We start from the raw sequence: 23,025 nt of genomic DNA, 5'->3' as shown, positions 1-23,025 counted from the left end.
ACACACACAATAGAATAGATAGCTACACTATAAATAGTGTAAGGTGACAATAAATATCCATAGAAAAAAACTATAGGCCTATATATGTACAAAATATATTGAGAGGACAAAACTCAATAGGGTGTCCATACCCACCATCGAGCTTATAGGCCATCATCAAGAGAACATGCAAGAGTACTATAATATTGTACTTTATGAATACAGAGCTATTGTGTGTGTATATAAATGGATGTAATGTGTGTGCAATATATATATATATATATATATATATTCAGGTCCATAAATATTTGGACATCAACACAATTCTCACCATTTTGTCTCTGTACACCACCACGACAGACTTAAAATTAAACAAAGCTTTCAGCTTTAAACTGAGGGTATTTACATCCAAATCAGTGTAGGAATTACAACCGTTTCTACATGTGTCACCCCCCCCCCCCCCCCCCCGTTTTTAAGGGACAAAAAGTAATTGGACAAACTAACAATCATAAATCGAATTGTCACTTTTATTACTTGGTTGCAGTCGATGACAGCCTGAAGTCTGAAACCCAACCAGATGCTCTGCCTCTACTGCAACTCAAAACTAAACTAAAGTCTGCACTCGAAGCACATCTCGACTGTTTCTGGTGCGCAGAGCCAAAACTGTGAAAATGGTGTCAATGTCCAAATATTTACAGACCGACTGTATGTGTGTTGTGTGTATGTGTGTCTGCTATATATGCCATTTCTATGACGCACACAGAGACTCTGTGCACGTGATCGCATCATGTGACTGTAGCGTGCGTTTAATTTAAGTCACATTAGTCCGATGGAGAACAGCTGTGTGAAATGTTACTACTAGTCGGTAGGGCTGACCCCGACTAGTCGAATAGTCGACTAATCGATCGGAAGGAGCCGTAGTCGACTGCCAACCTCTTAGTCAAATGTATATATACACTTTAAAAAAATATATATATAATTCTTTCCAAAAGCAAAGAGGCCTAGAAGCTTTTATTACTTGGTTGCAGTCGATGACAGCCTTTAAGGGAACATTTTCCATGGCACACACCCACGTACATGTACACACACACACACGTACATGTACACACACACACACACACATTGAAATAAGTCACACTTGGCAAATTTAATGACAAGTTACTTTATTAATTGTGTGACACGGCAGTGAAATAAATGGACGGCATACCATGCAATATAGAAACACCAGCATTAGAAATCTGTATCTGTTACATTGTGATGAATAAAAACAGAGACTAGTAAGATAGGCCCCAGCTGTGTTCAACTGGAGAGTGGAATGTGAAACCTAGCTTGTCAAGTCACAGTTCACTTTGTAAACAACATCTATAGTATTGCAATGACGCAATGGAGTGCAAACAAAAATATATATAGCCTTATTACAATGACATTAATACAAAATAATACAATATCAGGCCACTATCCACCATTCAATGCATTGAATTTTACAAACATGTTGGTTGGAGAAGCAGCAGCATCACAGGGTTTGAACCATTTCAAGTACAAAGTTTATTGGCGGCAAATTGTTGTTAAAAAAATAAAACGATTGATATGTGCGGTCATGCCCGAGATTATTACACCACATCTAACATCAGCTTGAGGTGGTATTAAAAACAACACAAAAATCAACTCTACTTTTACATTAAAACAAGTTAAAGGATTCAGTAGTGTAAAACAAAAAAAACAGTGCTTTAAACAAACACTTTGTCTCCAGTACAATGCAACGCAACCCTTCTCGTGCTGCATTCAAAAGCATCGATCCCGTCATGAGCTTAACCCTTTCACTACCAAAGGGTTAACCCTTTCACAACCACACTACAGACGCCGGTTAACAGTCTGTAGTGCGGTAGTGAAAGGGTTAACCTTCTGCAGTGTGGCAGTGAAAGGGTTAAAGGAGAACTGCGAGGATAATTCCAGTCACAAGTTACTTATCGACCTAGACCACCGTTTTTTCCTATTCGTCTGGCATCAAACGGAGCGATTCCCGACGTGACGTGCGCCGTGCGGTCATGTGACGTGCGGTCATGTGACGTGCGGTCATGTGACGTGCGGTCATGTGACGTGCGGTCATGTGACTCGAGTTGTGCGTCTCTCTCTCTGAGCTCAAGCTGCGCTGCAGTCCTCCTCCTCCTGGCTTCAATTAAATCCAATCCAACGGGGCAACAGCCCCCCCAACAAGAGCCCTTTCTTCACAGACTGCTCAGCGTTCACACACTTGGCTGCTGTTTAGGGGATGAGTTAGAATTTTCGATTTCCATGTCAGTGTTAAAAAAAATATATATATTATTATTATTATAAAAAATTTGAAGTGAAGCAAACGATTCTTATTTAAAAAAAAATTATATTTAGAGGCAGCCTAATTTTCATAGCCTCCTAATTGATCTAAAAAGATGCACATGCTACTGTTTCTGTTTGTTTATTAAAACCGGTTGATTGATTGATTGATTGAAAAGTGTATTAACAGATTGCAGAATGGGTACAGTACAGTACGGCTCAATACATACAATTGTTAAGGGGATGCAGACCTGAGAGACTTTCGTCTTGTTTACATCAGGGTCCCCCATTTTCAATTCATCATAACATATATGACATACACGACATACAGATAGACAGTAGGCCAATGCAATGCTGTCATTATAGGCTACGATGGTGAACGGTGTCATTTTGATTTATCGTCTGTCAGCCGAGCCGATCAACGTTCTGAAGGATTATCTGAAGTGCCTATTTATGCGCAATACCGTTTGATTTTAATGATCCATTCTATTAAAAAGAACAACTGAATTGAACTGAAACTGAACATTTTAACTGAATTTAAACTGAAACAGAAAATAACAATTTCGTGGGGGTCGAATTTTCGAATATTCGGTCTTAACACATTAACTGCCACGGAGTTTGCCCGTCTCATACCACTCTCTGCCACCACTCTAAGCCTATGGAGATGTTCACCTTCTTTGCAGGGCTATAACTTTTTAAATTGTATTGCTAAATTGACATTACTATGGCCCATTCAACATCGATTATCTATCGTTCAGGATGTAGGAACGTTATACCGTGATCGTCAGTAAATGCTTTATGTAGTATGGGTGATATATTGATCAGAGCAGTTTGCATTAATAATAATAAACAATCACGCTGAAAATGACGTCAGCGTCCTCTTACCGTTCGCCGATGAGACTGGAGGAAAAAGATCCCACTTATTTGACGTGGATCGACTAGATCCATTTCCAGTTTGTATAATAATAATAAACGCCCAAATCATATCGATTATTGAGTTATGGCAGCGATCCATATACACGGATGTGTGTCTAGAGTCCCGCAACAATATGTGAGTGCCGGACGCATTTCCCAGATGCACGGAGATCTCACCAGAGATCCATTTCCGGTTGTAACTCACCGATCATCCACCAGGCGGCAGTATTGAAGCGTTGCAGAGTTGTGCAGGCTCCCACTGTATCAGCCAAGGCTGGGTGAGGGAATTATGAATACCATGGCGAAAAAATTTAATATGATCTCAATAACGTTGTACGCCGCGGAATGGCAGAATTAGCATGACCTTGAAACACGTTGTACGACGTTATTGGCGCCCAATGTGTTAAGAACAGTAGACTATTTGAAAATTATTTTGGCCAGTCATGCACATCCCTAGTTTAGGGGACATATGTAACGGTTGTGACATCATCACCTTAAACTTCGATGCCCCGAGGGAGTTTCGAACACGGGTCTCACACGCCGCGGGCAACAGCACAGACCGCTATACCAAGAGGTGAACTCACTTCTTTGTAACGTGTCTATGTGTCTTTTGAGGATGAGTTGGTTTAACCCACAGCACCGCTACTCGCCCCAGTCACTTCACAACATCGGAAGTCCATCATGACTGCGCTTCACGGTACCATCCGTTACACATATATCCACTGTTGAATCTGGGTTGAATCACAGCCGGAGGAGCTGCGCAGAACGACTTCAGCCTTGAAGACACACAACTCACTAGAGCCGGGGACAATTGATCAAGTTACAAATTACGATTTTTGTCTTCCCACGATCACAAAAACAAAGATAATCCAGATACAGCGATTATTTGTGCTGCATGCCGCGTTGGCTCTCGTTTTGCCTTGTGTTGTAAACGCAGCACACCCTTCCTTCACAGCGGTGGGCTCCGCCCCTCCAAGTCCAAACAGTAGTTTCAGCTGGTGTTGAGAGGGAGGAGCCACGGCACGTCTTCCGTCGCTTATAGGGCAGTGGTGTAGTGGTTACGTCATTGCCGTTTCCCGTGCGGTCCATCCCTCTTGAAATCGCAATGTATTTCCAATGGACCCATTTCTAAATAGTCTTGTTTAAAACAAATAAAGCGTGAACATTTGCACGGTGCATCTGTATTCATCCACAATCTATAGCTCAACATGAAAAAATTCGCAATTAATCGTAAAGGTAGCAAAATAACAACGCTGAGGAACTACACAATGACCGTGACGTGTATTAGGCGACATCACTGAAGTGTAGTTCTTTTTTAACGACAAAATGCTTAAACAATAATGTTAGTGATAGAAGGGAACTCATTTTGTGCAAAAATGGAAAGCTTGCCAATGTTCATGGGGCAGAATTATTATAATATACGTGATAATACATTTTCCCAATGATAAATCCCTAAACGGGTGGACCGCGTGGGAAACTAAAGTGACGTCAGACTACACCTCTCTATAGAAGATGACAGAGAGGCAGCCTTAGAAGACGCGACAGAGAGGCAGCCTTTGGTCAAGAAGAAAGGCAATTCAGTCGTCGGCATACGATGTTCTCAAATCAATCAAATTTTTACGATTTGTTTTTGGCATTTTACTGCTTTATTTCGGACAGGCCCGACAGAGAGGAAGGTCGGGAGAAGACATGCGGCAAAGGTCTCCGGGTCCGGGAGTCGAACCCGGGACGTCCGCGTTGCACTGCAGCGCAGCCCGTGATTGCGATCTTTGCCATAATCGAGCAGCCCTACAAACGTACGCACTCGTGGTCCACAATTGACCATATTTTTATTTGGAATCGATAGGGATTAATGCCAGACGATATAAGAAACAGGGTCTAAGCTGAAAAACGACTGGAGAGGTGGCGTCTACCATCGTTTGGCCTCAAACTGACTGCAATGGAGCTCCACGGAAGGGAGCGGAACACCGGTGTGTGAGGAGGACATGGCGTACTCGGAACACACTACATGTTCCTGTCTCAACTGCCTCACTTTAGGGGGCGGGACTCCGGGTTGCCCTCTCCTCCAATAAGGACGGCTTGTTAAAATTAGTGCACAGTGTCGTGACGGGAGGGATAGGGGGCGTGGCCTCACCACCGGCCGGCCGCCTGGTTGGTCGCGGCGTACGAGCGGATCACGTCGGACTGGGAGACGGGCCCGTGTTCGTCCTGGGAGAAGGCATAACCGTCTGCGGGGGCAAACATCATCATCATCATCATCATCATCATTTTTATTTATTCGGACATGGAATTGTTAAAGTCCAACAGTGTCTCTTCAGTACATAATAGTTCACTTTAGGGCTGTACCGAATGTAATTTTCTTAACATTTGAAGATTCTATTGACGTAATCCAATTATCTTCTTTTTTTCTTTTTTTATATATCCTCAAACTAAATCCTCAATTTGAATAAAGTGATTAATCTGATTAAATGAGTCTTTAAAAAAATTATGTAAATCGACTTTTTTTAATGAATATAACTCATCAGTTTCGTCAACATAAATAATCCAATCACGGCTCACGGTTGGTACGAAAGTGATGGTGACGTCTTGATGGAGCGCCGAGCGCCAAGCGGATGCAGACAGGCTACATCATTTATGATAAATGTTTTATTAAAATTTTTGACTAGTATAATGACTAGTCATATACTATAATAGTATAATATTATAATATTAGTGTAGCCTAATCTTTATCTGCAACTGTGAATAAAAAAACCCATTGGTTTAAACAGAATAAATAGACACATACAAAAAAAATATTAAAAATATAAAAAAAATTAAAAGATTCAAATGTTGATTTAGAATTTGAACGTCAACATTATGATCGAAGCGTCGAAGCATTGGGTACAGCCCTAGTTCACGTATTATGATCCACTAAAAACTCTTATTGTACCTGCCCCTACACACATACAGTACACTGATAGACCTTATTGTACCTGCCCCTACACACATACAGTAAGTACACTGATACTGATACACAGTGCAATGTTTACCAAACCAAACAAAAACATACATACTTATTTAGCAGAAATGAAAACATCTACACAATTAAATTAGCATAAATAAATAACATTTTGTGTATCCATCAGTTAAATTGCATATTTACTGAGGTTTCTCGAAAAACGGCAACTTGGCTTATAAAAAGGGGACTGCCACCCATTCAAGTGTTATTCCTTTGTGCACCAGTGACCCTTAAGCCAATGTGTGTGAAGGTGCGTCTTGACGCTAGAAATCAGAGAGAGAGAGAGAGAGAGAGAGAGCCATGGCGCTGGCGGGGGTCACCTGGATGGCACAGCTGGTGCTGCCCCCATAGATGATGACCGCAGTGTCATTTCAGCGGAGCTCTAAGAAATGGTCATTTCTCACAGCCAAACTGAGGTTCAAACTAGGGATGTCCGATATTATCGGCATTAAAATGTAATATTGGAAATTATCGGTATCGGTTTCCCAATTTTTTTAAATTTTTTTTTTTAACATTTTAACCCTTTATTTACCCAGGCAAGCAAGTAAGAACAAATTCTTATTTAATTTATTGTCAAAAGTATGCATAATGTTGTGTTAATTCCACGACAAGAAATTTGTAATGTTAATTACCTGAAATTATTAAGTTTTTTTGGGGGGGACGGGTATCGGTTGATATCGGTATCAGAAATTAAGAGTTGGACAATATCGGTATATTGGATATCGGTAAAAAAAAGCCAATATCGCCCCCGCCCTAGTTCAAACCCGTTCTAGCGGCTGGCTGTTCTTAGGGGCTGGTTCTTATGGCTGGCTCTGGATCCATCAGGTCAGCGCCTCGTCGGCGGTCCATACTGAGCAGTCGCAGGTTCATACATCTAGATGGCATCACAGCGGTGAGGGTTCTCTCTCTCTCTGGTTTCTTTAGAAGAGGATGTAGCAAATACTGACTCTACTGTACTGGAATAGCTGTGAATTCCCCCTCAATATACTAATATACTACACTAATATACTACACTAATAAGGCTGAGACGATATTTGTATTCGTATTTTTGTTAATATATATATATATATATTTATTTTGTATTATTATTATTTAAACAACAAATTTATGTTTATTTTGCAGCATTCTTTGTCGTTGCCGCCATCTTTAGTGTTACAGATTTCCCCATTCAAAACCACCACAGTGATCCTCCTCATGTTACAGTCTGGTCTCTGGATGTGATGGAGGAGTGCACTGCATGTTGAAGGCACGGTGCAGAGTTGCAATTCAACTGAATTTACATGAAATGGGGACGTTTTAACAAAACATTTTAATAATTTTTTTTTACACATGAAAAAAACTCGATAAGTGATGCCACTTATCGATTTCACGCAGTTATCGATAAATCAATCAGTGGTCTCAGCCTTATATACTAATATACCATACTATACTAACAGTCTCTCGTCTAGTGTTTCTACATCACACACTAATAAAACTACAAACGTAAGCACCTGACTGACCTCCAGACAGGGAACCACAACGACACCCCTCGCATGCATGCCTGTTACAGTGGATGATGAAGGCAGGTGAGGAGGAGGAAAGAATGGCATTGTGGGAAATGAAGTCACATTATGTCTAACATGGAGGAGGAGGAGAGCGGGTGGAATGTGACGTGGGTCTGGTTGGGTCACGTCTCCACAGGCACACAGATATATACTCACGCAGCACGTTGGGCTGGGTCTCGGTGTGGTACGTCGGCTCGGAGCTCCTCCTGAAGGCGTTCTTCAGCAGCTGGGCTCGTTCCGTCAAGCTGGCACAACACGGAAGAAGAGGGGGACTTGGTTAAACTGCACCAAGAGCTACGTGGTTCAGAGAGACATGGAGAATAGGGCTGTCCCCAACTAAGGATTTGGATAGTCGACTATGATTGGCCAAAATTTGTCAAAAAAATTATAATAATAAAAATAAAGTATAATATATATATTTTTTCTCATTCCATTTGGGCTGTGGGGGGTGCTTAATGTCTGAAGGAGTCGACTGAAGGCTCCTTGTTCTCTGCAAAAGCATGCAATTGGTCCACTGATGGATACATCTTGATATTTGTCTAGTCTAGTCATTAGATGGGTGAAATCCTCTATTATTGCATAACAAAAGAAAACTGCACAGACAGAAATACACACATCCTCTTGGTTTCACTCACACATGACAAAGATGTGCACAGATTAAACTATCCCCAGAACAAACACACACAGATGGACAGACACACACACACACACACACACGTTGATGTGTCACCTCTTGCCGTGCACCACAAACACACACAGATGTACACACACACACACACACACACACACACACACACACACACACACACACACACACACACACACACACACACACACACACACACACACACACACACACACACACACACACACACACACACACACACACACACACACACACACACACACACACACACACACACACACACACACACACACACACACACACACACACACACGTTGATGTGTCACCTCTTGCCGTGCACCACAGTTCCTGGGTCTTGAGATTTGGCCTCCAGCTCCTGCACCTCATCCAGCTGAGACTTCCAGATGGACCTCCTCACTCTGACAGGAGACATGTTGCAGACAATACTTTACACTTTACACCTCCTCACTCTGACAGGAGACATGTTGCAGACAATACTTTACACTTTACACCTCCTCACTCTGACAGGAGACATGTTGCAGACAATACTTTACACTTTACACCTCCTCACTCTGACAGGAGACATGTTGCAGACAATACTTTACACCTCCTCACTCTGACAGGAGACATGTTGCAGACAATACTTTACACTTTACACCTCCTCACTCTGACAGGAGACATGTTGCAGACAATACTTTACACTTTACACCTCCTCACTCTGACAGGAGACATGTTGCAGACAATACTTTACACTTTACACCTCCTCACTCTGACAGGAGACATGTTGCAGACAATACTTTACACTTTACACCTCCTCACTCTGACAGGAGACATGTTGCAGACAATACTTTACACTTTACACCTCCTCACTCTGACCGGAGACATGTTGCAGACAATACTTTACACCTCCTCACTCTGACAGGACACATGTTGCAGACAATACTTTACACTTTACACCTCCTCACTCTGACCGGAGACATGTTGCAGACAATACTTTACACCTCCTCACTCTGACAGGACACATGTTGCAGACAATACTTTACACTTTAACTCTTCTACTTTACAACTTCAACTTTACAACTTCAACTTTACAACTTCAACTTTACAACTTCAACTTTACAACTTCTACTTTACAACTTCAACTTTACAACTTACAATGGGTTGAAGTAACTTGTAACATATATATTCTGATTTACAATAAGTTAAAGTAACTTGTAACTATTCTGATTTACAATAAGTTAAAGTAACTTGTAACTATTCTGATTTACAATAAGTTAAAGTAACTTATATATTCTGATTTACAATCAGTTAAAGTAACTTGTAACATAAATATTCAGATTTTAAATAAGTTGAAGTAACTTGAGACTGAAGCCTCTTGACTTGGGATCAGACCGAAGACCTTTGAGGTCACGATACGAGACGGATCACCACTCACACTCTGAAGAAGACGTCCAACAGCAGTGATGTTATGGGGATGAAGAGCAGAGTCATCCAGAACACGCCTGACGTAAACATCACCTCAGCCTGAGGAACAGACACCACAGCGTATGGTCATTTAAACCCACCATACTGTATATCATCAACAATAACAAAATATATGTTCAGTGTATTTTTCGGGTTAGTGTAGTTTTAGTAGTTATGACAGCATTGAAGGGGTCCTATTTTTGCTTTATTTCCACTATTTGGGCAATTTTACACAATTTCTGTGAGTCTATGGAACACATCTGTACGTTTTTCTTCAATCAATAATCAATGGAGCTGAAACGGCTAACGTTAGTAAACGAGTAGTGATGGAGCTTGTGGGAGGGACACACACAAAGGAATGGCTAGAAGGTGGGACCGGAAGGGGGATGGTAAAAGGGGAGGGGGGGGAAGGACAGACAGATTCCACTACAAGAGCCAATGTCAAGTGTGTGAGCGGTACTGTACCTCTCCGGGCATATCTGGAGCGAGGGGGACGGCTGGCCAGAGGTTGGAGTACAGCCAGAAGAAGATGACCCAGAGGCAGACACTCCCCCACAGCGCCACGTGGCTGAACTGAGGAGAGGAGGGGACACGGGGGAGTTTAACTCACAGCAAACAATTCCACAGAAATGTATGAACGACTATTTTGGAGGCTTGCGTCAGGATCATAGATTCATCACGGATGACGGATACTACATTGTTATTGGAATGGAATGTTGGAACCTATGGAACTCGTTCTAGTGACGGGCTGGTCCTTAAGGTCCCAGAGTTTGCTCTGAACAGGGTAAATCTGCATTTTGCTATGATGCCCCTCTCTAGCTTATGGAATGAACTCCAACAGTCCTTAAAGCTTGAGATTCTCCCCTCTGTTGCAGAGTTTAAAACCTTTGTCAATCAAGTTGTATGTGTTTTTAATTGATTTGTTATCCTTGCTTTTTGCCTCGTCTTGTTGTGTTATTGTTATGATTCTATATGCTGTGTGATTTTATATGCTTTTCTTTTTGCTTATTTCTGTATGTACACTCGACGTGACCGTGATTGAGGGGAAACCTCGGTTGCCTTTCAAGTTTAAATAAAGGTTTGAATATGAAATGAAGATAGAGTTGACATGGTCGGGTCATTTTACCGTACCGCGGTCCAAGATGAGGTCTCCAGGCCGGCTTTGAGGCAGACCGTGACCACCACACACTGGAGGGGGAGAGAGAACAACAAGTCACCTCCTATAAATCCATTAGTATACCCAAATGAAGAAAAAGTTAAAGATAAGATATTCCTTTATTGATCCCCTTGGGGGAAATTCGGGGCATCTATGGCAGCATGGGGGAGGGGCGAGGGGAGGTACAGGTATGGGCAGGGTAATAGTAGGACAGAAATATAAGCAATAAAATGTAATCTGAATATAAAAATATGAGGAAAAATAAACAGTGTAAACAATATAATTAACTCTGAATATAAATATAATATACACACTGTAAATCAATATAACGACTCCTCCATTTATCGGTGTGTCACCGAGGCAAAGGGCTGTCCGTGTGTGCTGAATGCCAACACATCACCCACGGTAAGTCAAATGTATCGACAACCATTTTCACGGGCAACTTGTTTATTATTTCTCAATTTCTCCCTTTCAGCCCCAGCTAGCTGGTTGCGTACGTTCCGTGGGTCCGACGTGTCCACAGGGCAGCGGAGCGCTTCCCAAAGATACACCAGTCAGCTTCTTCCCCTCAGCAGCTCGCCTGGTAAACGAGTCAGGTGTCCCCATGGCCTCTATACTTTCCACAAGCAAGTTGTCCTTCCGCGTTGCTCTGATTGGCCACGCACGTTTCTGGTCATGTGACATGTGCGCCCAATCGTGTGACGGCAAGTTTTTGGACGGTTAAGCTTAGGCGCTCTTTCGAAGTTGGTTAAGGTTAGAGTTTGTCTCAGAGCAGGGCGATAGAACGGCAGCCCTGATTCCAAACTCTAACCTTAACCAACTGCGAAAGAGTCGCCTAAGCTTAACCAGTGATAAACTAGGCGTTGGGTAGTTTGCAGGCTGTTCGACGCGGAAATAGGCAAAGACACTGCTCGTCATGCGATTGGGCGCACATGTCACATGACCAGAAACGTCAGTGGCCAATCAGATTCACAAAACGCACAAACCGTAGGTGCGTGGCCAATCACAGCAACGCGGAAGGACAACTTGCTTGTGGAAAGTATAGACGCGTCCCCATGATCCCCCCCCTCCTCTATGGCGAGCTGCTAGGGCGGGACTTTTCCTGCTGCACTGGGTAACATGTCTCCAACCACTGCACTTTATCGTCTTACCGTTGTCTCACCGTTCTGTCCTGTTTTGCACTTTATTTATTTATTATTATTATTCTTAATTGTGAAAAAGGTTTATGCACTGTAATGTCGAACCACGTTCCATTTGTGTTTACATAAATGGCGAATAAAATAATCTGAATCTGAACCTGAACCATCTCACAGCAGGTACAGTATCAGACTTACGGTGTAAACCATGTTCCCCAGCAGCAGGTAGTCGGCGGTCGTTCCATTCCATGACACGGTGTCTACAACATACAACACATGGTGAGATAGAACACATACAACACACGGTGAGATACGAGAGATACAACACATACAACTAGGGCTGTACCGAATGCTTCGAACATAGTTTTCTTTTTTTTTATCCACTTTTTCTCCTTATTTTCTATTTTTCTCCCATCTTAATTTCGCCTCGCCAATTCTCCCTTCAACTCTCCCCTCCCCTGTCTCGAACGTTGCTAGACCCTGCCTCCCACTGGTCGGCTGTAGTGAGGACAGAAGCCTTGCATCACGTGTCCCCTCCGGTACACGAGGAGGCAGCCGTCGCATCTTTTCACCTGAACAGCACGATCTCTCAGTGGCGAGGAGTAACGCGCGGGAGGCTCACGCTGCCCCCGATACTTCCTGATTCTGCTGTACAGGCGCACCGACCGACCTGTAGGAGTCGCTGTCCACAACGTCCGATCCCCACCCACCGGCTTTCCCACCCTCTTTCCACCTCTGACCACAGTAGCTACATGCTACACTAACTCAGTGTGCTCAGACCCGCAGGGGTCAGTGAGTTCACCATTTGGGGTTCCTTGAGACGAAAACAGTCGTGTGTGAACTCCTGAACTAGGTAGTGAAGAGTGTACCGTGTCTGAAGGCCAGCAGGGGGAGCCAGAAGAGGACGATGGAGTGGAGCAGACCGTTCAGACAGTGGGCCCCAAACACCTGAAGAAGACAAGGACACACTTAAAGGTAGGATCAGGGTTACCACAGACATTGCAAAATGAAATTCAAGGAATTTTAAGTACTTTTCCAAGCACTATTTTTCATTTTCAAGGATGTCACTCGAAGGATACAATTCACTTTTAAATGCAATTTTTTTAAAGTATCTTCTTGGCCTGCTCGCCAGCTAGAGCATCACACGCAAAGAAGAAATGAGGAAAAGCAGTTGGAGCGCGCGAGACAGCGACTCGTCAGATTTGATTTTTAAAACAGAACAAAAACGATTTCTTGATTCAGAACACAATTTGATCACGGATGAACAAAACATTCAATGCGAATGGTTGATTTGAATTTCAATTACTTTTTAAGCACCTTGTTAAAAAATGGGCTGTTTTCAAGGAATTCCAGGCCTCGACTTTTTTTTGTAAAATAATCAAGCACTTCAAGGACCCTTCAAACCCTGTAGGATCTGTAGCGCTGTCAAACAGACGAGTCCTACTTCACCCAGAGTGTCTTGTGTTGTGGACACAGTCCTACTTCACCCAGAGTGTCTTGTGTTGTGGACACAGTCCTACTTCACCCAGAGTGTCTTGTGTTGTGGAGACACAGTCCTACTTCACCCAGAGTGTCTTGTGTTGTGGACACAGTCCTACTTCACCCAGAGTGTCTTGTGGACACAGTCCTACTTCACCCAGAGTGTCGTCTCGTAGTACCTTGGTGTTGAATCCCTGTGCATTCTGGGAGGTCTTGTAGAGCTCAGGGTATTTCAACATGGTCTCCTTTCTGCAGCAACGCTCAAATATACCCAGAGCTAGAGGAGGCATGGCTGTGAAGATCTGACACACACACACACACACACACACACACACACACACACACACACACACACACACACACACACACACACACACAGACACACACACACACACACACAGACACACACACACACACAGACACACACACAGAGACACACACAGAGACACACACAGAGACACACACACACACACACACACACACACACACACACACTACACTTGTTGACTTTTTCTATGGACTAAACACAATAAACCCTTTAAACTAAACCCAGCTCCTAATACTAGAATGGCCTGTTTTAAACTAAACCCAGCTCCTAATACTAGTTTTTGATTGATTGATTGATTGTATCAACAGATTGCAGAATGGGTACAATACAGTACGGCTCAATACACACAATTGTTAAGGGGATGCAGACCAGAGAAAGACTTTCGTCTTGTTTACATCAGGGTCCCCCATTTTCAATTCATAACATTTATGACATACAGCAGATATACAGTACTGTTACATCCAGACATTTATGACATAAAGATATACAGTACTGTTACATCCAGACATTTATGACATACAAGATATACACAGTACTGTTTATTTACAGACAAGAGTTTCTAAAAGAGAATATATACATTTGAGGGGGAGTAAACTGTACATTTGGGGGGTTAAAGACAGTAGTATTGAGCTCTGCTCTCTCACCACGTTGTACAGCCCGATGCACCAGCGCTCAAAGAGGATCTGGCCGGAGAATCCGTTCACAAGAGCAAACCAGATCTGAAGAGAGAAACAAAATACATAATACAGTAAATAAAATACATAATACAGTAGATAAAATACATAATACAGTAAATAAAATACATAATACAGTAAATAAAATACATAATACAGTAGATAAAATACATAATACAGTAAATAAAATACATAATACAGTAAATAAAATACATAATACAGTAGATAAAATACATAATACAGTAAATAAAATACATAATACAGTAGATAAAATACATAATACAGTAAATAAAATACATAATACAGTAAATAAAATACATAATACAGTAGATAAAATACACAATACAGTAGATAAAATACATAATACAGTAGATAAAATACATAATACAGTAGATAAAATACATATATAAAATACATATACAGTAGAATTACACAAAAACGCAGTTTTCACGTCTTTCCCCTGGAATGACTCAGAAGCACCCAAACTATATTCATATTCAAAACGGTATAAAATGGAAATGTACGGATGAAAAAAAGAATCCGTTCTTTGCACGTTGACCAGAAGCAAGTCACTGAGACTCGACGGCGTTAATTAGACCCATAGCTATACTATAAAATCTAGGTTTAACTCTACAAACTACAACTACGTTTACATGGGTTTAATGGACGGCAAGGAAGGGGTCACTTCCCGGAAGGGGCGTGGCACTCAATGTGTTAACAGGGAATTTAAAAGGATACAATTCACTTTTAAAATGGCGTTTTCTTTTATTGAACAAAAAAATCTGATCCAATATTTATGGCTTAAAAAAAACCAATTAGTTACACTTTAGATAAAACAAATTAACTATATTTCTTGATTCGGAATTTTTTTATCATGGCTAAACAAAACGTTCAATGCGAATGGTTGATTTGAATTTCAAGGACCTTTTAAGCACCTTGTTAAAAAATGGGCTGTTTTCAAGCAATTCCAGACCTTGACTTATATTTTTTTTAATCAAGCACTTTATTTTAAAGATTTATTTTTTGGCGTTTTATCGCTTTATTTCTATTTTTTTTTTAAACTTTGACCAGTCAGCTGGTTCTTTTTAGCGTTTATCGCTTTTTCGTCGCATTCATACTTGGTCAAGTTCGACCGACAGAAGCAGGCTGAAAGGGTTCAGATGGGGGGGAAAGACACTCTGGGAAAGGCACGGCTGCCGTCCGGGATTCGAACGCGCTCAGCCCCAGATCCGCGCGAGCGCGGTTGTCCACGGCGCTGAAATAGCACTCGCGGTACGTGGTGAGCTACTGGAGCTCCCCTATCGCTTTATTTCTACTGGGCAGTCCAGCAGAGAGAGACAGAGGAGGAATGGGAGACAGAGTGGGGGGAAGACATTCGGCAAATAACGACGGGTTCGGGAGTCGAACCCGGGTCGGCCGTGTCGCGGCTGAGCGCGCTATGTGGTTCGCCACTGGGGCGCCCCAGATCAGAGCAGTTTAAGCACTTTAAGCACTTGTGCGAACCCTGATATCATCTCTCACCTCTATGATGTAGAGCACGATGTTCTTGTAGAAGCAGTACAGTGTGTATATCATCTCTCACCTCTATGATGTAGAGCACGATGTTCTTGTAGAAGCAGTACAGTGTGTATATCATCTCGTACCTCTATGATGTAGAGCACGATGTTCTTGTAGAAGCAGTACAGTGTGTATATCATCTCTCACCTCTATGATGTAGAGCACGATGTTCTTGTAGAAGCAGTACAGTGTGTATATCCTCTCTCACCTCTATGATGTAGAGCACGATGTTCTTGTAGAAGCAGTACAGTGTGTATATCATCTCTCACCTCTATGATGTAGAGCAGGGGTTCCCAAACTTTTCAGGCCGGGGCCCAGAAAATAAGGCGTCAGAGAGCCGCGGCCCAATGCACATCGTCTGGCTTTTTTTTCTTTTTTTTTTTGTCAGGCGACCGATTTTTTAAGCCAAATATCACTTCAATCCTATTAAGTTAGTTCAAGTTAGTTATTCATTTATATGTGCTATTTATGAGAGGGCTAACTTGTTGCAAAATAATAATGATAATAATAATAGCCTCATTCAAATACTATTGTTGCTTCGGTTGTTTTCAGTGTTTTATGTGCATAATCTGTTATTTAGTTTGAAATGTTCGTTGAAATAAGTAGATTTTTCGTTTTTGTTTATTTATTAAGTTAATATAAAACCATATAGTCACATTTTAGAATACAATAGAATAGAATTTTAGAATACAACTAGAAACACTGTCCTGGCCTGCTTCTAAGTTCAGTGGCCTGACAAAAAAAATTAAAATTAAAAAACTAAAAAAAAAAAAAAAAAAAAAAAAAGAAAAAAAAAAAAAAATTTAAAATCATCTCGCGGCCCATCCGTGGCTGCTCGCGGCCCACCTTTGGGTCGCGACCCCGACTTTGGGAACCACTGATGTAGAGCACAATGTTCTTGTAGAAGCAGTACAGTGTGTATATCCTCTCTCACCTCTATGATGTAGAGCACGATGTTCTTGTAGAAGCAGTACAGTGTGTATATCATCTCGTACCTCTATGATGTAGAGCACGATGTTCTTGTAGAAGCAGTACAGTGTGTATATCATCTCTCACCTCTATGATGTAGAGCACGATGTTCTTGTAGAAGCAGTACAGTGTGTATATCATCTCGTACCTCTATGATGTAGAGCACGATGTTCTTGTAGAAGCAGTACAGTGTGTATATCATCTCTCACCTCTATGATGTAGAGCACGATGTTCTTGTAGAAGCAGTACAGGATGCACCTGGTGACACGGTGGTAGTTCCAGGCTCCGTGCACCAGGAGCAGGTTCCGCAGATACTTGAACTGGAAGAATTGTTATAAGTTATTGAATAAAAAAAAAAAGGGATATTTCACTTAACACTTTCACTGCCACACAACAGCCGGTTAACCCTTTCACTGTGACAATACAGAAGGTTCACCCTTTACTATCACATAACCGACGGCGATGCTCCATCATTAGCATCATTAGCTCCGCGGATGCGGAGCTAATGATGGAGCATCGCCGTCGGTTGTGTGATAGTAAAGGGCTAACCTTCTGTATTGTCACAGTGAAAGGGTTAAAAAGGAACACGACAACATTTTGGGAAATTAGTAGGGATGTCCGATATTATCGGCCTACCGATATTATCGGCCGATATCGGCATTAAAATGTGATATCGGAAAATATCGGTATCGGCTTTCAAAAAAAAAATTATAATCATTTTAATTTTTTTTTACATTTCTATAACCTTTATTTACCCAGGCAAGCAAGTAAGAACAAATTCTGATTTTATTTATTGTCAAAAGTATGCACAATGTTGTGTTAATTCCACAACAAGAGATATGTAATGTTAATATCGGTAACGGTTTATATCGGTTGATATCGGTATTGGAAATTAAGAGTTGGACAATATCGGTATATCGGTATCGGTAAAAAAGCCAATATCGAGCATCCCTAGAAATTACCTCACCGTCTTCTCCAGAGAGAGACAAGAAGATAAGATACCAGTCTCCTCTCTGTGCGTTCAGTAGAAAGCCATCCGGCTGCACGTTAGCCTAGCTTAGCTACAATGAATGGAAGCGGAGAGAGTACCGGGGGAGGTGTAAGTTGGACAATGCCTATAGGCTAACCGGCCCTGTCCGCTTCCATTCATTGTGCTAAGCTAAGGCTAACGTGCAGCCAGATAGCTTTCTACTGAACGCACAGAGAGGGAAACTGGTATCTTATCTTCTTGTCTCTCTCTGGAGAAGACCATACGCTATACAATAATTTCCCCCAAATGTTGGCGTGTTGCTTCAAGTGGAATCAGTGAAACGTGGGAATATCGTTCCTTTCTGTATTAACCCTTTCACTGCCACACAACAGAAGGTTAGCCCTTTACTATCACACAACCGACGGCGATGCTCCATCATTAGCATCATTAGCTCCGCAATTGTCACAGTGAAAGGGTTAACCGGCTGTCGTGTGGCAGTGAAAGGGTTAACAAAGCATGTTTGTAGTCCAGTGAAAAGTTGTAACGGAAAGCCTAAAAAAAAGGACAAGTCAATCTAAACTCCAAGTTACACACACACACACACACACACACACACACGCACACACGCACCCCCCCCACTCCACCCACCCAACCACCTCCAATGTACAGTTTCTTCCCCCTCAAATGTATATATTCTCTTTTTAGACTACTTTTGTACTCATAAACAGTACTGTATATTTGTATATCTTGTATATGTCATAAATGTCTAGATGCAACAGTACTGTCTACAGTACCTGTATGTCATGTATGTCATAAATGTCATTATGAATTGAAAATGGGGGACCCTGATGTAAACAAGACAAAAGTCTTTCTCTGGTCTGCATCCTCTTAACAATTGTGTGTATTGAGCCGTACTGTACTGTACCCATTCTGCAATCTGTTAATAAACTTTTCAATCTATCAATCAATCCCAACTCGGTAACCGCGGCGACGCGGACGCCCCGCCCCCCCGTTACCTGGGCGACGGAGTAGTCGGAGGAGTTGGCGGCCTGCAGGCCCTCGTGCCCGGAGATGCCCACGCCCACGTGCGCCGTCTGGATCATCCCCACGTCGTTGGCGCCGTCGCCGATGGCCAGCGTGATGACGTTCACCTGCCTCTTCACCAGGTCCACCACCTCGGACTTCTGCAGCGGGGTCACCCTGGGAGGGGGAGGGGGGGGGGGGGGGTCACAGGGAGGGAGTCACTCACCCCGAGGGAGGAGGAGCCACGGCCTCACGTCAGACCCTAACCCTGGGGAACCACGGCCTCACGTCAGACCCCAACCCTGGGGAGCCACGGCCTCACGTCAGACCCCAACCCTGGGGAGCCACGGCCTCACGTCAGACCCCAACCCTGGGGAGCCACGGCCTCACGTCAGACCCCGACCCTGGGGAACCACGGCCTCACGTCAGACCCCGACCCTGGGGAACCACGGCCTCACGTCAGACCCCGACCCTGGGGAACCACGGCCTCACGGCAGACCCCAACCCTGGGGAACCTCACGGCCTCACGTCAGACCCCAACCCTGGGGAACCACGGCCTCACGTCAGACCCCAACCCTGGGGAACCACGGCCTCACGTCAGACCCCAACGCTGGGGAACCACGGCCTCACGTCAGACCCCAACCCTGGGGAACCACGGCCTCACGTCAGACCCCAACCCTGGGGAACCACGGCCTCACGGCAGACCCTGACCCTGGGGAACCACGGCCTCACGTCAGACCCCAACGCTGGGGAACCACGGCCTCACGTCAGACCCGACCCTGGGGAACCACGGCCTCACGTCAGACCCCGACCCTGGGGAGCCACGGCCTCACGTCAGACCCCTCACCCTGGGGAACCACGGCCTCACGTCAGACCCCAACCCTGGGGAACCACGGCCTCACGTCAGACCCCAACCCTGGGGAGCCACGGCCTCACGTCAGACCCCTAACCCTGGGGAACCACGGCCTCACGTCAGACCCCAACCCTAACCCCTACGCCGGGTGCCGTACCTGCAGCAGATGACGGCCTTGCAGGACAGTGCCAGGTCCAGGAAGTACTGGCGCGTGTCGAAGCTGAGGGCGTACTTCAGGGTCTGGCCGTCCATCACCAGCGCCAGCTCGTTGTCCCGGTGGAGCCTGGCTCCCAGCATGCCGCAGTTATGACTCAGGGCGTCTCTCGTGGCCTGGGGGGGGGGGGGGGGGGAATGGGGGGGTCACATTCGAACGTGATCAAAAGCAGCCCTGTGGGGGTGTTGGGAGGGTTCCGTTTATTTATTTTCATTTATCATTTATTTTATTGTCTGTAGTGTGGTAGTGAAAGGGTTAACCTGCTGTGGTGTTGCAGTGAAAGGGTTAACCCTTTTGTGGTGTGGTAGTGAAAGGGTTAACCTTATGTAGTGTGGTAGTGAAATGGTTAACCTTCTGTAGTGTGGTAGTGAAAGGGTTAACCTTCTGTAGTGTGGTAGTGAAAGGGTTAACCTTCTGTAGTGTGGCAGTGAAAGGGTTAACCTTCTGTAGTGTGGTAGTGAAAGGGTTAACCTTCTGTAGTGTGGCAGTGAAAGGGTTAACCTTCTGTAGTGTGGCAGTGAAAGGGTTAACAGTATGTAGTGTGGTAGTGAAAGGGTTAACCGTATGTAGTGTGGTAGTAAAAGGGTTAACCTTCTGTAGTGTGGTAGTGAAAGGGTTAACCTTCTGTAGTGTGGTAGTGAAATGGTTAACCTTCTGTAGTGTCGCAGTGAACGAGTTAACCTTCTGTAGTGTGGTAGTGAAAGGGTTAACCTTCTGTAGTGTGGCAGTGAAAGGGTTAACAGTATGTAGTGTGGTAGTAAAAGGGTTAACCGTATGTAGTGTGGTAGTGAAAGGGTTAACCGTATGTAGTGTGGTAGTGAAAGGGTTAACCTTCTGTAGTGTGGCAGTGAAAGAGTTAACCTTCTGTAGTGTGGTAGTGAAAGGGTTAACCTTATGTAGTGTGGCAGTGAAAGGGTTAACCGTATGTAGTGTGGTAGTGAAAGGGTTAACCTTCTGCATTGTGGTAGTGAAAGGGTTAACCGTCTGTAGTGTGGTAGTGAAAGGGTTAACCTTCTGTAGTGTGGCAGTGAAAGGGTTAACAGCAGGCGTTGTGGTAGTGAAAGGGTTAACAGCAGGCGTGTCTGAGGTGTAACTTACATCCGGAGTGTCTTCGTTGATAATCAACAGAGCCATGCTCTTCCTCAGCAGACTGCAGGAGTATCCTGCGCAAACCAATTCAAACAACACACAGCTTCCAGTCAAGACTTTTTCGATAAAAAATATATTGCAATATGCCGAGTATTGCGATATTAATATTGCGATATATTGCGATTTATTACCTTTTTTCAACTGCAAAGTAAAACTTTGTCAACATGTTTTATCTAATAAAATAACGTTTTCAGTCTGTTCATCTCACTCCAATAATTTTTATTGCAGCAAATGGGATTTTCTCAAGCAGACAGATGTCAACACTGTAATCTGTGTTGCATGTACCTGACAAACTGAACTGTTTGTATTACAGTCATATTCCAACTTAACTAGTTAGGCGGCCCCGAGAAATTATGCCACATCAATGTGGAACGCCCTACCCAAAGCTGTAAAGGAATGTGAATCACTACCCACTTTCAAAAACACTCTCAAAAAACACCTAAGGGAGACTGCAACCCGAAACTGGCCCCTGTAAATGTCCGAACACAACCCCCTCCAATGTACAGTAAATTACCAAGTATGGTCTTGTCAATAATCCAATGTACAGTGTTGTTTGTACAGTTGTACAGTGTCCCCCACCCACCCCTCCTACCCAACCCCCCCCACCCCCCCCCCACTCCTACCCAACCCCCCCCCCCCACACTCCTAACCAACCCCCCCCCCACCCACCCAACCACCTCCAATGTACAGTCCCCCCCCACCCCCACCTACCCAATCCAATGTACAGTTTCCACGCCTAATGTATATACTCTTTTCTTTCTGGACTCTTTTTGTATCACAAACAGTACTGTAATTGCAAATCTGGTATGTCATAAATGTATAGATGGAGCAGTACTGTCTATCTGTATGTCATGTATGTCATATATGTTACGATGAATTGAAAATGGGGGACCCTGATGTAAACAAGACGAAAGTCTTTCTCTGGTCTGCATCCCCTTAACAATTGTATGTATTGAGCTGTACTGTACTGTACCCATTCTGCAATCTGTTAATAAAGTTTTCATTCATTCATTCATTCATTCATTCATTCTGAATGCACGTGTGTGTGTGTGTGTGTGTGTGTGTGTGTGTGTGTGTGTGTGTGTGTGTGTGTGTGTGTGTGTGTGTGTGTGTGTACTACTGTACTATTACAGGTATTGAAATGAACAATGCAACTTCCTTATACAAAATGTAAAACAAATAATAATATTTGCATAATAAAATATCGATACTTGGCGTACTTGTATCGATACAGTATCGCCACGCAAAGTATCGCGATACTATACTGTATCGATATTTTCCCCCACCACTAGTCAATTCAGCAGTGTTTGTCAAACAACACACAAGACAGTAGGGCTGTTTCCCCGAAGCCTGTTTTTGGGCTTCGAACTTCGTCAGGGTTTTTCCAACGGACGTTCGGACCTTCATTTTTAATAATTTTTTTTTTTATTCATTTTTTTTTTTTTTTTTATAAATAAATATCCTCAAACGAAATCCCTAATTTGAATAAAGTGATTCATCTGATTAAATTAGTAAAATGTCTTTGTATCAAACCGACTTTCTTTCATCGCAACTTGGGAGGCAAGGTTGTCCACATGGAATTTAAATGTACATTTCTCAGCTTCCTGGAGGGTAATAAAGGAAAGTTGTAAGTTTCGCAATGGCCAAACAAAATTTAAATG

General features: G+C 43.3%; 1 protein-coding gene across 1 annotated transcript in view; it reads right to left on the bottom strand.

The window, feature by feature from the left end:
• Positions 1–1,137: 1,137 nt before the first annotated feature.
• Positions 1,138–23,025, bottom strand: part of LOC311225129 (phospholipid-transporting ATPase IA-like) — a gene marked incomplete at its 5' end in the record, with an annotated part of 50,924 nt that continues 29,036 nt past the window's right edge. The window contains 14 exons of the mRNA XM_084310334.1: positions 1,138–5,432; positions 7,903–7,991; positions 8,719–8,811; positions 9,828–9,916; positions 10,322–10,429; positions 10,988–11,044; positions 12,347–12,408; positions 13,018–13,096; positions 13,807–13,929; positions 14,600–14,674; positions 17,365–17,475; positions 19,142–19,325; positions 20,159–20,331; positions 21,314–21,378. Of these exons, the coding sequence (XP_084166460.1) occupies positions 5,335–5,432; positions 7,903–7,991; positions 8,719–8,811; positions 9,828–9,916; positions 10,322–10,429; positions 10,988–11,044; positions 12,347–12,408; positions 13,018–13,096; positions 13,807–13,929; positions 14,600–14,674; positions 17,365–17,475; positions 19,142–19,325; positions 20,159–20,331; positions 21,314–21,378 (1,406 nt within the window). The 3' untranslated portion in view covers positions 1,138–5,334. The remainder of the gene's footprint in view (positions 5,433–7,902; positions 7,992–8,718; positions 8,812–9,827; positions 9,917–10,321; positions 10,430–10,987; positions 11,045–12,346; positions 12,409–13,017; positions 13,097–13,806; positions 13,930–14,599; positions 14,675–17,364; positions 17,476–19,141; positions 19,326–20,158; positions 20,332–21,313; positions 21,379–23,025) is intronic.

Source organism: Notolepis coatsorum (genome assembly GCF_963971535.1).
Source record: "Notolepis coatsorum genome assembly, chromosome: 3".
Taxonomy (NCBI): Eukaryota; Metazoa; Chordata; class Actinopteri; order Aulopiformes; family Paralepididae; genus Notolepis; species Notolepis coatsorum.
This window is presented reverse-complemented; position numbering and strand designations above follow the sequence as displayed.